The sequence below is a fragment of the Leptonychotes weddellii genome, chromosome 11 (genome assembly GCF_054177405.1).
Source record: "Leptonychotes weddellii isolate Sample4059 chromosome 11, ASM5417740v2, whole genome shotgun sequence".
In the NCBI taxonomy this organism is placed as follows: Eukaryota; Metazoa; Chordata; class Mammalia; order Carnivora; family Phocidae; genus Leptonychotes; species Leptonychotes weddellii.
The window spans coordinates 39,184,788-39,203,712 of NC_138379.1; the positions used below are offsets into that span (position 1 = coordinate 39,184,788).

The 18,925-nt window shown below is 44.9% G+C and overlaps 1 protein-coding gene across 11 annotated transcripts in view; it reads right to left on the reverse strand.

Annotated features, from left to right (window-relative positions):
• TEAD1 (TEA domain transcription factor 1) overlaps positions 1–18,925 on the reverse strand; it is a 261,044-nt gene that overhangs the window by 22,621 nt on the left and 219,498 nt on the right. For 10 of the 11 annotated variants that reach the window (XM_081798577.1, XM_081798579.1, XM_081798570.1 and 7 more), the window contains one exon: positions 17,664–17,837. The exons of the other annotated variant lie outside the window; for it this stretch is intronic. In XM_081798577.1, coding sequence (XP_081654703.1) covers positions 17,664–17,837 — 174 coding nt within the window. The remainder of the gene's footprint in view (positions 1–17,663; positions 17,838–18,925) is intronic. 11 annotated transcript variants of the gene reach the window in all.

The window sequence follows — 18,925 nt, forward strand, 5'->3', positions numbered from 1 at the left end:
TTAGAATGGTATTTGCCGTAATGGGATGTTAGCACAATTGCTGGAAATGTCCACAGCCTCCGCGCTCCCGTCTCTCTGAGTCTCCGTGCTTAAGTGATGCTGGTGAAAAGCCCCTGTCCCGCTTCGGCAGCACACTGCGTAGACACCACTGGACCGGATTCATTTTTAAGACCCTCTTTTCTTTATTTGGCAAAATTATTTCAAGAATAACCAGCGCTCTGTTTCACGGTTTTAAACATTAAACACAGAAGCTCCCGAAGTGGTAAGAGAATGACAGAACTGAAATAACTTAAGTTCTGTTTTCCCATCTTCCTAACGACTGTGCTATCACGGCTCATTTCCCCATCTACTGTTTTTTTTTTTTTTTTTTTTTAAAGATTTTATTTATTTATTTGAGAGAGAGAATGAGAGAGAGAGAGCACATGAGAGGGGGGAGGGTCAGAGGGAGAAGCAGGCTCCCCGCCGAGCAGGGAGCCCGACGCGGGACTCGATCCAGGGACTCCAGGATCATGACCTGAGCCGAAGGCAGTCGCTTAACCAACTGAGCCACCCAGGCGCCCTCCCCATCTACTGTTTAACCGCGGGAAGCGGCGGGAGCTGCGGCTCACATGACTCTAGGGACAGACACAGGGCTGAGTCCCCATGTGCCATTAAAGAGTAAGTAACACAACGGCTAAGTAACAGAAGTGTGCTAATCTGAAGCATATACACATGCATATATGAAATAAAAACGCTAACTTCACCAACTGTTTAGGACTCAGGTCAACAAGATTTTTTCTTTCTAAGAGTATTTTATCAATGGCATTGTTTAGAACTGTGGGCACATGGTGATAATAAAAATGAGAACAGATTTTTAGAGGGCTTTGCCATCTAAACTTCTCTAAGACCATGGGCATCCTTACTGCCTGCACCTGGGCAGACCAGCCCCACCATCTTACCTTTGGTTCACCACTGTCCCTTAGAATTTCCAAAATAATTTTCATTAGTTTTAACTGGGAATGAACGATCTGTAGTTTTAATGACAGGAAGTATCAAAAATGAAGCTATTTAAGTATATGCATTATGAAAACCTCAGAAATTAGCTCAATAAATTATGAGTTCTGAAGTTACAGAAGTTAACTTTTTTTTACATAAAATTAAATGACATGCATTCAGAGAAATGCACAGGTCACAAGTTTACAATTCGATTAATTTTCATAAAGTGAACACACCCATGTAACCAGCACCCAGATGAAGAAACAGAACAGAAGCCCTCCCACTCATGCTCTCTTCCAGTTCAATCACCCCCATATCTCCCAGAGATGATCTTGACGCTAAACACTGTACATTAGTTCTGTCCGGTGTTTTGAACTTTAAATAAATGGAATCACGGTGTTGACTCCTTCGTCTTCAGTTTCATATGCTCAGCATCGTAGTATGAGATTCATCCACGCTGCTGTATGTAGCTCATTCACCCTTGTTACTACAGAGTATTCCACTGAATAAAAAATACCATGATCCATTCATTCTACTACTGATGGGTACTGGTGATGTTTCCAAATTGGACCGATCATGAGGAGTGCTACTCTGTAGGGTTGCCTGGGTGGCTCAGTTGGTTGAGCATCCAACTCCTGGTTTTGGCTCAGGTCACGATCTCAAGGTGGTGAGATCAAGCCCCATGTCAGGCTCCATGCTAGACGCAGAGGGCTGCAAGATTCTCTGTCCCTCTGCCCCTCCCCCACACCGAAAAAAGAGTGCTACTCTGTATATCCTTGCATAGACTTTTGATGAACATGCATATGCATTTCTGTTGGGTGTTTCCCGGAGTGGAACCACTGGGAAATGAGGACCATGTACATTTTAACTTCCATTTAGATAAGAGGGACAGATGCTTTTTGAATTATCTTACTTTTCCTTTTAAAGATTTTATTTATTTGACCGAGAGAGAGAGAGAGGGAACACAAGCAGTGGGAGAGGGAGAGGGAGAAGCAGGCTCCCCATTGAGCAAGGAGCCTAATGCGGGGCTTGATTCCAGGGCCCTGGGATCATGACCTGAGCCGAAGGCCGACGCTTAACAACTGAGCCACCCAGGCGCTCCCTTTTCTTTTTTTTAACAGTTGAGAAAACTTTAATTATTAGTATAAATTTAACAGGTTAGTTTTTAAAAGGCTTCTCAACTAACAGTAAATAACCAATTTGCTATTACAACTGCTCTGCAATTACTCTTGAACATGGAAAATAATCATGTAGCCATCCAACCATATCACAGCTGTTCTTCAGGAATTTTCTAGGAGGAGGTATTGATGTGAAAGATAATCATCTGTCAGCTGAGGATGTTACGATTATCCCAGAAAGAAATGCATTCTCTGGGCTCCCATGGAGCAAAGGTAATATCAAAGAAAGAATTGCTACCATTGAATCAACAACAAAGGAGGCAAACTCTGTGATGAGCCTGAGATTCGCACTGAGTTCATTACCCACCCTCTCGACTCATTTTTCCCAACTGAAAACTCAGGGCAAACCTATTTCATACAGTTCTGAAGGCAAGAAAATAAGAAAGAATGTGCTGGTATCAGAGATACAAACTATTTCTGCCTCATCAGCTTTTATCTGACCATGGGATAGTTTCTAAAAGCAAATTAATATAAAAATCCAAGAGACAGCGAGTCCCAGCAAACTTATCTTCCCAGCAAATCCCAAATTCAAACCATATTCTATCCTTTCCTTTGGGGACAAGAACGCCTAAAATGGTTATGGGCCAGGCTCTGAAGTGTTAAACACACGCACGTGCACACACACACGCAAATGTGGCTGGGGAGGGAAGTCCAAACAGGCCCCTCTAAGGAGTCTTGGCCCATTTTGCCTTAGAATAGAGACCCAAAAATGAACTGGGTTTAGATGCCAACTCTTTCTCCTACTACCAAATGCAGGAATCCTTTCTACAGTATACTGAACTGTGCTGCCTTCGGGCTAAGTATCTTTAGATACAGGAAAACCACTGATTTAAGAAACTACTATGTGCTGGGCAGACTTGTTAAGCTCTTTCTCCTGTTGTATTAGTTTTCTATTGGCTGCTTTAACAAATGGCCACAAATTAAGTGGCTTAAAACAACACAAATTGATGATCTTACACTTGTGCAGGGCAGACTTCGACACTGGTCTCCCCAGGTTAAGGTCAGGGTCCTGGCAGTGCTGCGAGCCTCTCCGGAAGCTCTAGGGGTGGGGGGTGCTTTCCTTGCTTCCTCCAGAGTCTGGAGGTCACCCACATTCCTTGTCTCTGGGCCCCTCCCCGCATTTTCAAAGCCTATAACAGAAGGCTGGGTCCTTCTCTGGCTGCCCACTGTCATCTCTCCCAGGCCCCCCTCTTCTGCTTTTAAGGAACCTGGTGATTACTCTGGGCCCACTCGGATGATCCAAGATACTCTCCCTAGCTGCTGATAAGCAACCTTGATTCTCCTTTCTGTGCAATAGGACATATTCACAGATCCCGTGGCTAAGGTCTTGGATGGGACTCTGCCGCCACACCCCTCAAGTTGCAACTGGCTTCCCTGTAATTTGCATCTAGAGCTCTGCCTTCTGGAATCACACAGACCCCAGAACACCTCTGTTGGACAATTCTGCAATTTTCGTTCATTTCCCCCTTACTCTTACCTGTCCTCTTCCCCTTCTCACCGACAAGGTTCTTGGGGCCCCGTCTGCTTCCCCAGATTCAAGTTCTACATTTCTCTTGATTAAACCCCACCCTGATTTCAGACTTCCCTTCCAGCTAGTCCAGATACTTGTGAATTCTGACTTTTCGTCTGTCCTTATTGTCTCCCAGCCCTCTGACCGACCGCATGGACAGCAGAGACTTCCTGGAGTCTCTTTACCCACAGAGAAGACCTGCTTCGTGAAGCCGCCCGGGTGATGGGAAGAGATCATGCAGAGGAGACACAGTGGTAGCTGTGAACAACACTGACGACCGCTCCTAGTAACTGGGTGATTTAAAACACACCCCAGGACAGATACAGCCATCGACAGATATGTGACCCCATAAAAATGGTGGTTCATAATCAATAAACAAAAACAGTCCCCACAGAGCCCGTGTGAGCCTCGGTCCACAAGGATCAGGTGTGCGGACAGCTACAACGATGGCTTTTTCCAAAGAGCAAAAATCAGCACTTTTTCTGACCTGTGAGTTTATGATCAGTCTTATGTCTTGTGTATAATTGCTCAAACAAGCACAAAATTACCATCTTTCCCACAAAAAGATGATTAGAGAGGTTACAGAATTCTTCCTGGAAATAAAAAAGAAGGCAATCGTTAAAACAAGTGTGTTGAATCAATTAAAGACTTCAGGGTCTACTTGCGGGCAAGTCCTGGAAATCGATACAAGGTCAAAGTAGAAGCGGGTCCCAGTGCCAGGCAGAGAAAGCGGACTACATCAGACAGCGAAGAACCAAGAACAACAAAAAACTGCAACATCAAATTTTCCTGAAACCTTCCCTCAACCCTCCTTGTCTCACACTCCTCAAATGAAACCTTCCCTCAACCCTCCTTGTCTCACACTCCTCAAATGCAGCGGAGGGGACTCTGGATTCGTTTCTGCTCTATTACTTCTCATTCCGTGAGCCCATTTATTCACATGTCTGTTCCACTGTTTAATTTTATGTTCCTAGAATTTGAAATAAAAAAGCAGTATACTTCAAAGAAATGATCCTTCCCATTTTACGGGTGAGGAAAAATGAGGCCGAGCCCTGTTAAGCAGGATGCAGAGTCCTCAGAGGGGAGGGCGGGGCCCCGGGGTCGTCTGTGCAGAGCCCCAGGGCTCTGGAAACCGGGCTCCTGGCGGTGGCTGAAGGCCCCGGCCGGGAGCACTATGGCTGCCAACCCAAGAAGCTGAGGGTACGGTTCCCGCAGGAGCGGCGCGGGCTGAGGACAGACTGTGCCACGGGCTTCAGACGGAGAAAGCCTGCTGGCTCGGAGAGTCAGCAGGTAAGCCCACAGGCAGGGGAGAAGGCAGGGGCAGCGGGTCAGGGAAGGAGGAAGCAGCTGGACACCCCCTTCCCACGCAGGCCTCCCTTCCACCCCGAGGGCTTGGAAGAGGCTGGGTGGGAATGGCTTGGATGCAGAAATGAAAACATCAAGAGGACCGTCCCTGACAAGAGACAGTCTAATAGGCACTGATGGAGGCAAGGAGACGCGGGCCTTTTCAAACCACCACTTTGAACCTCTCCTCTTCATCCTCTCTGAGCTATGATCAAAGGACCAAGATTTCAAATTGTGAAGCAATTTTTTCCAATGGCAGCATCTGGCTCCTTGGCAGGCAGCACTGGGAGCTAGGCCCTGTTGTGGGCGGCCGTCCAGGCCTGCCACATGGCCAGGCTCGGCCGGGCAGGGCACCACGTGGGCCTGCAGCTGCTCCCACAGACGCCAAAGGACAATCGCTCTGCACTGGGCAGTAAGCCGGCAGGCGGGCGGGCAGGCGTAGCCCGGGAGGCAGTGCTGGGCACCGGGGGTGGGGGGCTTGAGCACTCATTTGCATGCATCTGCCCCCCTGGCCCAGACCCCTGAAGCCAGCCTCCCCCCTTGGCATCAGAAGACTGGGGTGGGGGAATTTCGCTGGGATGACCATGCGACAACTCCCCAACAAGGCAACCTGCACCGGGGGGCGAGCGATGAAGCAAGTCTTTGAATACGTTCACTTCGGACCATTGTGCCCTTGGGACCATTGTGCCCTTGCCCAGCACAACGGGACAGCAGCTGTAGGGCTCCTGCCACAGCTGTTTTAAATAAGAATAATAGGAATAAACTCAGCCTCGCTCTTCAAGTTACTTTCCACTAATTATGGCATATATTTACATCTGCAAAATAGAAGATTTTAAAAAAACACCACCAAGAGCCCCTTTATTGTGCAGATTGGCACCCCTATTTGAATTTCATAAACATTTAGTACTTCAAAGAATCTTAAAAGCTTGCTTTAATTACAATATGCACTGCTTGAAAGGCTGGCTGTTTGCATTGCAAATTCCTACAAATACCAGCATTCATTTTTTAAAAAATTCAATTGATATCACCCACACAACTTCAGGTAACTAGCACTGGTGACTTCACACAGTAGCTGGGATGAAAGAGACAAGGTCTCACTCAGCCCCACGGACAAAGCAGCTGCTGCAGGGGCAGTTCTTTCCAATGGAGGCAGTTAATGAGTCCTGGGCTCCCCGCTGAGCTAGCCCTGCACACGTCACATTCATCAGGTGTATGAACACCGGCCGCCAGACACCACCCTTTCCAAATCGGAAACAGGACCTTTTTCTGGTTTGGAAGTTCTGTGCGAGAGAAGTCCTATAGAGAATGACAACAGATCAATTAACAAGTGTAGAGTTGCCAAATAAAATACAGGACACCCAGTTACATTTGATTTTTAGATAAACAACAAACTTTTTTATTATCTGTGTGTCCCAAAGATTGCATGGGGCCTATGTGCACTAAAATAGTGTACGTTGTTTACCTGAAATTCAAATGTAACTGGGTGGCCTGTATTTTTATTCGCTAAACCTGGCACCTCTAACTAACAAGTCATGTTTACCAAAAAGAGTAACAAAAATTGGGACTTACTCTCAAATCTCATCACTGTAAGAAGACATCTTCTGCTCAAGATATTTTAAGAGAAAAATGAAGATGCCAAATAATACATGCAGCATGATGTGGAGAACAAAGGCAAAAGAATAAAATTAAATTTCCCTACAACTCACAGCCCATTGACAAGTCCTTGAGACAGGCAGAGTGATCTTCCTCTAGAAACTTTACCGCCTCGATGTTAATAGTTGGCTAAGAGCAAAAGGCAATCTTAGCCTAACATTCGTCCGACTTCCAGGATCCTGTAAATCTACTTTATAACATGTAAAAATTCCTTTGGAAACTTCCTTTATCTCTACCTTCCCTCTCCCCCCAAGATATATGTTAGCAATCATCCTCCAAGCATATGGCCCATTGATACGTATCTGGAGGGTCACATGACTACGGTTTTATTAGACAGTAATAAATGGCCATTTCCTAACAACAGCTAGCCCCTCAAGGTCCTGGAAACCTTCCAAAATTTCTTAGAGACTTTCACTATCCCTCACCCCCTCCCAAGTTGAAAGTATATAATCGGCCATCCATCATAACCTCAATGCAACTCTTTCTGCCCACAGGTCCTGTCCCCGTGCTTCAATAAAACCACCCTATTTGGAGCACCTGGGTGGCTCAGTCAGTTGGGTGTCTGACTCTCGATTTTAGCTCAGGTCAGGATCTCAGGGTTGTGGGATCGAGCCCCGAGTCAGGTCCATGCTCAGCCAGGAGTCTGCTTAAGATTCTCTCTGTCCCGCTCCCTCTGCCCCTCCCCTGCCTGAGCACCTGCACACACACGTGGGTGCCCGCACCCTCTCTCTCTCTCAAATAAATAAAATCTTTAAAAAAAAAAACCCCACCCTATTTACATCCAAGACATCTCAAGAATTCTTTCTTGACCGTTCCCTCCAAATCCCAACATTTTAACATCAGAGCATAATTCTTTTTAGTGAAATCAAATGATGTATAATGTTTGTAGATACATGTAAAAAGTCCAGAAGGATACATGGGGAAATCTGTTTTTCTTCTATGGTCTTTTGATCTCCTTGGACTATTTGTAATAAGCTTATATTGCTCTTGTAAGGTAAAAAGAAAATTTAAATGGGGTGGGTGGGTAGGATGTACTTTGGATCTCCACCTGCACAGGGAGGAAGGACCTCATATACCACCAAGGGCCTAGATCTAATTTTAGACAATTGACCAAGACCCCTGAGGGGTTTATGACTATGTCTAGATAATCCACTTATTCCTTGCAAACCTGGGTCTGGAAATAAGAACCACCTGGATAGTGCTACCTTGGTTCTTTCCTTCTCGGGCTTTTCTTGAGGTATGGTTACAGAGGAGCTAATCATACCGCCATCAAAGGGCAAGTACTGGGAAGTGCAAATGCATCATCATGTGTTTGCTTGCCCCTGGACCTCGGATTAGCAAGAACAGTGGCTTAGCATCTCAGCCTGTAACCATGGCAGGGAGTGGAGTTAAACAGCTCCACCCAGGAAAAGATGGAGCCCTGACCTTGGCTTTGTTAGCAACCACTGAGCCAAATGACCCAGGACAGAAAGCATTAGAGGAACATCTGTCAGACGGATTCTCCCAAGAGGTTAAGCGAACTTCCAATTCACATTCTGCCTAGATATGTGCAAGCGTTCAAGTTAAAAAAAAAAAAAGCAAGCATCCATACTGTGACTGAGGTTAAGGGATTAGGGGAAAAGCAGAGTGAGCTTCTGCTCCCACTTTCTAGGCTGTCCTGTTCTGCCTTATGTCTTCAGGTGGATTCGGAAAGTCTTTTAAATACAGTGATGGCCACCGCAACCCTCACCATTCTCCAAGTTCTAGAAGGCCCAGCGGCCATGGGGACCTTCCAATGCCTCCCAGTAGGATTCCTTGTCTCTGAACATACGTCCACTTCCCCTGAACTCCTTCCCACTCTCCTTCCACTGACCAAATTCTTTCAAGATTCCGCTCAAATGCCAGGTCTTTGTAAGGCCTTCTGGAATGTTCTCAGGACAAAAGGGTTCCTTCTACCTCTGTGCTCCCACCTTTCCGTCACAGCTCCTATCCCACAGTGCTGTCACTTACCCGCCTGTGTCTGCCATCCCCTACCAGACCCTAAGCTGTGCCTCTTACTCGGGTCTGTTTTCCCTGCTCCAGCTCTCTAGGATCGAAGTAGAGTTCACTGAATGTTGACTGAATGACTTACTAGTGATATGTATGTTTATTACTAATGCAAATGATGAAACTATTTCTGTAAGAACCTAATGAACTCCAGAGATAGCCTGGAAAAGGTTTGGTGTGAATCTCTCAAGGTGTCCTCCCTGGCTTCAGTACATTCCTTCAGAAGCATCACTCAATAAATTATCAGGTGCTTCCTCTGTCGGCACACGATGTCTGAGCTGGCTACCTGGCAGGTGTATCCTGGCCCCTGATAGACAGCAATTTCTCTAGGTGAACTGAATGAAACAAAATGACTTTTCAGCCAACAGATTTTTTAAAAGAACTGTTAAAAATCTGCCGTATACACTGCACTGCTGGATAAACAAAAGCTACAGATGGGATCCCTGCTCCCTGGGGGAGACCTACAAAGAAGTTTAGGATGCAGGGCTGGGAAAACAGGAAGGAAACAATAACAGACAGCAGTCAAAGCAGCAAATGCTAACAAGCTTCAGATTACTTTTCTTATGAAATCAAACCAAAATGGATGCATGTGCAGGTTTACGGACTCGCCTGTCCCCCAACCTGAAGTATCAGAACCTGCCTATAAGAGATGGCTTAAAAAAAAACAGACCACTGGTGGAGATGATCATATAACCACAGTCTACCCAGAACATTTATTATGTATTAGCCTTATAAATACCTCTGAACATAGTGGTTTTACTTGCTAACCTTCCTTCCACCTACATCATGCCACCACTCGATACCGGTCTTGTAATTTCAGGACTTAATGCTATTTTGAGATGAGACCAAAGTACAAAGACACGGAAGGCTCGTTGAATTGAAAGGCCCTTTTCCTTGCTGATAACAGTTTAAGACACGTGGAGAGCAAATCATTCCATTTTGCTAACTTCCTTTTCCATGAATAGCAACAGGCGGGTTTGGTTCCAAATGATAGACTCAAGTCTACAAGTCCAATCAAAATCATGCAAATCCAATTAGACACAGGTTGCCACTCCGGAGGGGGCCATTTGGGCAGCTTCCATGTGCACCCGGTGTCTCCTTACATAAAGCCCAGTTGTTTTATTTATAGTGCCTGTCATTTTGTCCGACAAATGTGATTTCATTCCTACCAAGATAAAAGCATCTTCTAAAGGCTGCCCTCTTTCCAGATAACTCGCTATCCCTCTCTCTGTTTTCTAAAATCTTCTCACACCTGCTCCGGTTAGTAAAACTAGCCTTTCTTTTTCTTTCCCTAGAAAAATAGATTAAGAAAATTGAACTATAAATTTATTTATTGTTTATTGTTTAGACAGAATGATCATACTTCCAAGAATTTTAAAAAGCAAAACATTATGAACGACCACAGGGTAACATCAAAAATCCTGGCTTCTAAAATAACACTAATGTAATCATAACTTGAGAGAAAAAAGAAACATTATATAAATGTGTATAAAATTTTCTGTTAACCACATGATCCATATCCATACAATTTCATTTTCATATTGCTTATTATTCCAATCAAAGTTTAAGACTAAGCCTTCCTCCTACTAATTATTCTTCTAAATCAATTTTGGCTATAAGGTTATAAGTAACATGTGGCTTTCTTTGAACCAGTGTCCCCAAACTTGACACTTTTGAACACCCTCGTAGGACAGAGAATAGAATTTTGAGGCCCCTTCAAAAATATTAGTTTCACTATGTTTCTTATTTGGTTAAACCCATTAATTCTGTTTATTTCCTTCAGTACACCACGTGTGGCTGGAAATGGAACTTCTTTAGAAAGTCAGCTTCAAGTGGGACTAGGGTTTCTGTCTTTCAGGATTCATGAAGGAATCACACCCACACCTTGTCTATCTTTGGGAATTCTATGGTCAATTTTAAGACAGTTGGCATTTTATCTTAAATTAGCTGCTTCGTGGGGCGCCTGGGTGGCTCAGTCGGTTAGGCGGCTGTCTTCGTCTCGGGTCATGATCCCAGGGTCCCCGGGATCGAGCCCCGCATCGGGCTCCCTGCTCGGCGGGGAGCCTGCCTCTACCTCTCCCTCTGCCTGCCTCTCTGCCTGCCTGTTCTCTCTATCTCTCTGTCAAATAAATAAATAAAATCTTTAAAAAAAAAAAATTAGCTGCTTCGTCTGCCCTAACAGCAGCAACCCATCTGCATGAGTCTCAGTGCTGAAACGGAGCACGACTTTGTCTGTTTGCAGGCGGACCTCTTCTGTTCTTAGGGCCTACGTAGCACCTGATTGATCACTGTTTTATAATGGAAGAAAAGAAGTCTGGTTTTCTGCCAGTGCAAGTGTTTGCCTCATTTATCACAGATCTGGTCCCACACTCCTCCTCGATCATAACTTCAATGCTGGATTCAAACTGTAATTTTTCTGGGCCGTTTTATGTAGGGATTCAAATTTAAGCTAAAATGTGCACTAGTCATCTGTAGTACTACTAGTACAAACAACTCAACTAGGGTGACGGGGGCGGGGTGGGGGGCGCTGATGAGATGCCTTCAACTCTGGCTCGGGTCCCCAAGGGTAGGCGATGAAAACCCATCTCTGGAGGGGCAGGCAAGGCACTTACGGTGTCCGCTCTAAGACGCATCCTATTTCTAGAACTGCTGAGATAGGAACACGTGTATGTCTTAGGATTGAGGGAGAACAGTACATTCAACCTTATTAATAGTTTCTATGGAGAATGAGGAAGGATTAAAGTCTTTGAGGAGAAAGACAGATGAAGAGGGATTCAAAAAGCAAAGTGACAAGAGAAAGTTGTTTTAAATTATGCCACACCAGCCTGATGAGGATGCCTGCCGTACTCAGTGCCTGACCACCTTAGAAAAGCAGCTTGGTTATTTACACACCACACAAACATGTGCACACATACACATATGTAAAGTACTATTATCAATATTTAATAAAATAAAAATGGCTAAATGAGAATTTACCCAGTAAATAGGACATCACATAGTCATTAAAAATGGTAATTAGCGATGTAATGGCATATGGCTGCATGAAAGGGTGTTGGATAAGGAAGAAAAGCAGGAAACCAGACTTAATGCATTCCTTGGTTCAAACTACATAAACATGTATTACATTTGTGGTTATATTCGTGGTGCATTTAGGAATCAATTACAAATTATATATTTCCAAGACTGTCTAGAATACTATGATGTTGCCTTTGTAATCGTAACGTAAACATGATGCCGCTCCTCTAACCCCACCCCAAAGGTAGCTAACAACATTGTGTGGATCTTTCTAATAGTCTCAGGATCCGACCTGAACCTGCTGGTAGCAGCAGTCTGTTCACCATAGCCCCCACGTAAATACGCACCAGGGCATCCCGTGGTGACCGGACTTCAGAGAGAAACCGGTCTGCTTCCCCTTCATTACCATCACAGACTTCAGGTCAGGGGAGGGGCTGGGGACAGAGCTGTGCCCCATGCAGAGGCCATGCACAGATTTCATGGAAAAGGCATGGATTCTGGAGTCCAGCCCACCCGGCACTGATTAGCTGTCTGACTTTGCGGAAGTCACTCTGCCTCTCTGTGACTCGATTTCTTCATGTGTAAAGTGGGAATAATCACATGTGGCTCACAAGGATTAAATAATAACAAGTATGTGCTTATGTTCAAAAAAGACTCATTAAGTCAAGTTCAACTACTGAAAGAGAGAGAAGCCCCTTTCCTCTCATTCCCGCAAAATCCTTGTTCCCCTCTTTGTAATTAAATATGGCAGCATTAAATGCACAAGAGTGAATGAAAAGTAGGCAGGAAAGAAGAGAAAGGAAATAAATAGGAGACAGTCGTGAAAAGAAAAAGATAAGGAATAATAATAGAGAAGGCAAAATGCAAATAAAATCGCTGTAACAGTAAGAAGAATCCAAATACTCTCTTGGCTCAAAAATTGTTAAAACCACTGACTGTTCCCTACTGCTGACACAACCAAACCCTGATTCTTTGTCTTTCCTAATTTTCCCACCCACCCATGCTTTCCATACAAGCGAAGACCCAGCTGCCAAAGCACCTCAAGATCGCTGAAAGCACCTGAACTCCCCCGAATGGGCCTCACCTGTCCCTTGTATCTTGGTGCTCCCGCTAGCTAGCCCCTTACCTAACACGCTCACTGTCATTTCTCCCTCCCCTACTACTGGCAGCCACAGTGGTCGAAGGAGGTGGTGAGTGACCCTTAAGGTCTCGCCAGCGGGAAGGTAAAATGGTAGAAACCACTTAGGAAAACAGCTTGGCAGTCTCTTAAGTTAAACATGGAGTTACCACGTGACCCAGCTATTCTACTCCTATGGAAAAATGCCAAGAAAAACGCTGCAAATGAAACCATACGTCCCCACAAAGACTTGTACACAAAGACTTCAGAGCAGCATTATTGGGTCAAAGCCTAAAGTGGAAACAATCCACAAGTCTATCAACAGTGAATGGATAAGCAAAACGTGGTATGTCCATACGACCGGCTAGTCCTAGGCAATAGAAAAGAGCTAACTAGTGGCATGCTGTAACATAAATGCCCCTAAAAACAATGTAAGGGAAGAAGCCAGGTGCCAATGACCACACCCCAAAAGATTCTACTCACATAAAATGTTCAGAAAAGGCAAATCTGTACAGACAGAAAGCAGATTAGTAGTTGTCTGGGGCTAGGAGTGGGAACAGGGATCACCTGCAAATAGGCACAGGGGATCTTTTTGGAATGACAGAAATAGTCTAAAATTTGATTATAGTGATGGTTATACAACTCCGTAAATTTTTCTAAAAATCACTGAATGATAAGGAGCAAATTTTATGGTTTCTAAATTATACCTCAATAAGGCTCTTATAAAAAAAGATCTCACCAGATACATAGTCATCCACAGGGGCCTCTGGGTGTCCCCCACCATTAAGGCATGAGAGAGGATAAGGCTAACAGGGCAGGGGGTACCCACACTGGCTTCCTTGCCTCTGCCAGTCATTTCCGTGTTGGGGCCTGAGGCTCCGGGTGCCATTCGGATCCTCCAGCCTGAGAAGAGCGGAGTGACTGCGACTTGGTGCCACCATGCCCTTCACCTTGAGGTGTAGGCACTCACGTGGGGTAGCACTCAGTACATCCTCCACAGCAAACTCCTGACCTTGTCTAGCCCGACTGAGCCCAGGCTGCACATGGCTGCTCTTCGGAAAACAGTTTTAGGAGCAATCCTAGGAGCAAATCAAGAGTCAGCCTGATTTTGACAACCTAGAGACTTCAGGAACTTTGAGACAGAGGAAAAAAGGGCAGGGGGAGAATAAAGATCGGGTGTAGGATCTCTGCTGAAATTTACTGAATTCACACAAAACCAAGGAAATCTGCCAAGCAAATTGCTGGTACACAAAACATTTCAAAGGGAGTGTTGAACCTACTTAAGAAACACCCATTCCTGATATCCAAGGATAGATATTCTAAGTATAATTTATTCTCACTGAGGCATTAGAGAAAGCCAATGAGATGTCAAATTGCAGCAAACTGTAAACCTAATTCAAATGGCTTTCCTCATCTAACATTGTTGCGACTGAATGTCTTTATAAAGGCTAAGTACCGCTCACAATTATACTGAAGGAGTGAAGTCTTCCACCACATTCATAGAAGTGCTCAATTTTAATCCTTCAAATGTTAATATATATCTAATCTCAGGGCAATTGTTTCTACATTTGGACATTTCACACTAGCAACCACACTCTACACATCTGTAATCTAGACCTCATTACTTGGGGATCCACGACCAAAGGGCCCCGTCACTGAAAGCATTTATTAAGATCATCCCAAGCAAAATGGGAAATTTTGGAAGCAAAAACAAGAACAACTTTCTAAGGACTTCCCATTCCACTTTATATCCAAATAACATGCTAATTATAAGAAATCTTATTATCATTAAAAACCAATACCGTTTTATTTGAAAATACTGAAAATGGTTTCCTTTCATCCTATCTTACCCTTTCTGATTAATTATAATTAACTTGAGTAGAACGGCCTCTTTTTATATCCTTCACAACAGTGACTCTCAAACTTTTTGATCTCAGGACCCCTTTCTGCTCTTAAAATCTACTGAGGACCTCAAAGAGCTTTTGTTTCTGCAGGTTATATCTACCTATACTTTCTGTACTGGAAATTTAAACTGAGAGCATTTTAAAAATATTTATTACCTACTTAAAAAAACTCATTACATCTTATCTTTTTTTAAATTAGACATACCTATACTTTCAAAAACAGAAGAAAAATTGGGAGGGTTGTACTCTTTCACACGTTGGAAATACATTTAATGTGTGCCTTCATGGAAAATACCTGGATTCTCAAACATGCTTCTAACTGTTTGTCCTGATGCATTGTTTTGGTTGAAGTAACACGAAGAAAATCCCGCCTAACACAAATCTGGAGCTAGAAAAGGGAAGTATGTTTTAATAGGCTCTTCAGATAACTGTGGTCATTTTTCTCTGATACTACACCAAAACTTAACAAGTGATAGTTTCTTAAAAATTAGCTGCAGTGTAGGGGCGCCTGGGTGGGTCATTTGGTTAAGCGTCTACCTTGGGCTCAGGTCATGATCTCAGGGTCCTGGGATCGAGTCCCCCATCGGGCTCCCTGCTCAGTGGAGAGTCTGTGTGTGTCTTTCTCTCTCCCTCTGCCTCTCCCCCAGCTCATGCTCTCTCTCTCTCTCAAATAAATAAAAATCTTTTTAAAAAAATTAGCTGCAGTGTGGAATCTGAAACTGTATCAATGAACTTTTCAAGCTCTTTTACATGAAAATCCACTGGTTTATCTTACATAATAACAACAACAACAAAAAATCACTTGTTAATATGGTTGTGGATCTCACCAGAAAGGTCTGTTAAGTATTGGGAAGCTGTCAAGTTCACGGTGGTGGATACGAGTTTTCCAAAATTCTTATTTTTACTAGAAAGCTGGAATTTTCTCTTTGGTCATAAATAGTGTCAGTTGCTTTCCTTGAGGTGGCAAGCAGGCAGGCTCAACGCACTCATCTGCAATGTGTACTCTAGGTCCAAGATGTCATAAAATTTATAAAGGACATTCTTGGTGTAACTCGTTCTCTCTCTCTCTTTTTTTAAACTGTGTGCACACACCCGCCCGATTAAGTTAAAGCTTCAGCGGTTTCACCCTTCTGCTTTTGAACTATTGGCGTGCATATCAGCAGCTTGCACAAGCCAAATAATGTCTCGGGGTCGTAGTGAAAATAGCTCTGGCCTTCTCAGTCCCTTGAAAGGCTACTGATGAACTCCCTGGGGGTCCCCAGGCCATACTTTGAAAACTGCCCTGTTACAAACATAATAAGTGACCTCCAAACACCATTCAAATCACGAGTGGCAGCCCCCAATTTAGAAAGGTATTATTGCTTGTTCAGGTTATCCACATGTATTACCCATCCCAAGAACCTTAATGTAAGTGGAAGGCTATTTCCACAATCCAAATTCAATACAGAACCATGAAAAATGAAATCTAGTTACCACGTAAGGATACAAGAAACTAAACAAACTAAATTTAATATGGAACTTCTCCAAGAAACTTAAAACATACATTTTTCCTTCATTTATCCACTTGTTTCCCCACTTGCTGGGCTTTCTTGTGGGAGGCGTTTGCTCGGTATTGGAGAAATGGAGAGTCCTCTGTGGACAGGACTGTGCCCCCCCCCCCCCGCCAGCTGGGGTTCACAGGGTGTGAAGCAACCAGAAAACAGAGCAGAGGCGCTACCGCCAAAGTTATCTAATTACAAGGTCCGGAGCCCCACCCTACAAGTAGCCTGTCCTTTGTAATCTTGGAGTCTGTTTTCTTAGCTGGACACGAGGCAAATTCCACTTAACACTGTGAGGAATGGAGGAAGTGCATGGAAAGTCTCAGCATGGCCCCCAACCCCCAGCAGGTCAATAAATGGTAGCCACTGTTAGTAGTAAGGTGCCCCCGAGGCAGTCCCGGGTCCAGAGGGGAGCAGGACACACATCGAAGTAATTATGACCCAGCATGGGAACTGATTAACTACAAAAGGCGCTGGGAGTAAAAGGAAAATCAATGGTCTGCCTGAGGGACGAAGGTGCCGTAATAAAGGAGCCACCATCTCAAAGGAAGGAGGAGCTGGCCCCATGGGAGAGAAGGAAAAGGGAAGAAGTCCATCAGACACACAGAGCAGCTAGGCACAGGGCAGCTAGCAAGGAAAACACCCTGCAACCAGCTCACTTGGAGCCTTTAAATGCCATGCTCAGGGGTGCAAACACTTGAAATTTTCTATTTTTCTAGAGACTGAAGCCTTATAAGCACTCATTGCTGACAGGTCATCTGGTGTCTTGCAGCCTTGGTGTCCTCACCTCCCATACACACGTGGTACTTACGCCTGTGACCTGTTAGCCGTCCCCTGGCCTGAGTGTGACTAGTGGAGAAAGAACAGAAAAGCTCCTCTCGGAGGCCGCGGGACGGCAGCAAGCCCCAGCAGCTGGGGGAATCCGCCCTTGCTGTTTTAAAGCCCAAATGAGGCACATACTGGGTGAAGCCATTTTGTATTCTCTCTGCCACGTATAAAATCTGGAAGCATGAAACTTTATCTTCATCCCAGCCCCAGTCTGCCTCAGGTCCTGGGCTCCAGTGGAATTTTATAGGTCTCTTGGCTTAATGGAGTGAGAACAGAAAGAGGGGCTAGTGCCCCGTGTTTTCCATCACAACTGCAGCCGTGTGTGAAGTCTCCAGCCATTGCCAGGAGTGAGCCCTGAAGCCCACAGAGGCCTCCCGTCTCTCTTGTTCTTGAGCAGGGACACCAAATGCTGCCTGGGTGCGTCTGTACCTGAGGATGGACCACAAGGCCAGCCTGAGGACAGCCCCCCAGGTGCAGTCAGCGAGCACCCACAACCAGCCGCGCTGCTCCGCACTCACGTACAGGAGGCGCCCGTTCAGACGAAACCCACCGCCACCACAGTGATGTCTTACTCACCCAGAATTTTACGAGGAAGAAGGCATTTTGAGGGCCTTTTCCAAACAGTTCCTTTAAGCCACCTTTCTTTTCAGGAAATTTGTCATAAATCTGACGAATGTCCACTGATTCGAGCAATGGGTCACTGTAAGAATGGTTGGCATGCCCAATGTGCACGAAGAGGTGTTTGTTGTACTGTAAGAAACCAACAGAAACATTCCCATTACAAACCCTTTGGTCAACCTGGGGCACATCCATCTTGAACTGGAAGGAGAGCAGTGGTCTCGAAATCCCGGACTTACACCTTGAATAGCCTAGGGTCTGTGCCTTTGAAAAAATGAAGACGTTCAGAAAAGCCATTATAGGGGCACCTGGGTGGCTTAGTTGGTTAAGCGTCTGCCTTCGGCTCAGGTCATGATCCCAGGCTCCTGGGATCGAGCCCCACATTGGGCTCCCTGCTCCTCGGGAAGCCTGCTTCTCCCTCTCCCACTCCCCCTGCTTGTGTTCCCTCTCTCGCCGTCTCTCTCTCTGTCAAATAAATAAATAAAATCTTAACAACAACAACAAAAAAGCCATTATAGCTCAGGGTTAAAACCATCATTGTCTTTTATTGACAGGGGTATCTATTTTCCCTCAAAAAGGCTTTTCGTAGACATAGTAGTAAATAACAGCTGAAGTGACCCAACTACCAAACCAAGATACTATTACCATCACACAGTTTCACCTAACTCAACTGAAAATGACAGCAACACCCTTTGAAGCCCAATATTTAACAGTTCAGCCCAATGAGGAGCATGTGTGTAGTCAACTAACGTCATCACCCAGAATGCACTTCTTGCTCGAGCTTCCCCAGCACAGCACGGATGCAATGCTCTGGGCAATGGTACCCACCTACTCCTCCAACAGGAGTAAGAGTGCCGAGCCTCTTTCTCACCAGTCCCCTTAGCAACCAGTCTAAAGCTTCTGCATAAGGGCTGGTCAGCACATGGTTGTCAGTGCAAAGTTCCGGCCAGGAGAACAGTTCATGGAGAGGATTCATGGTGCAAGGTCATATGGGGCCAGTAATCAGAGAACACAGGTCACTCATTCACAAACCAAACAACCAAAACCCAGTTAAGTCACTTAACTTACAAAAGAAACCCTTTTCTCTCCTTGCTTTGTTTTATGCCATGTTTGGTATAAAACATGTTAACTGGACCACAAAGGAGTTATCCAAACCAATGATTCTCAAAGAACATTTAAAAATCACCAATGCCTGCGGCCATCCAGACTACAGGGGAATC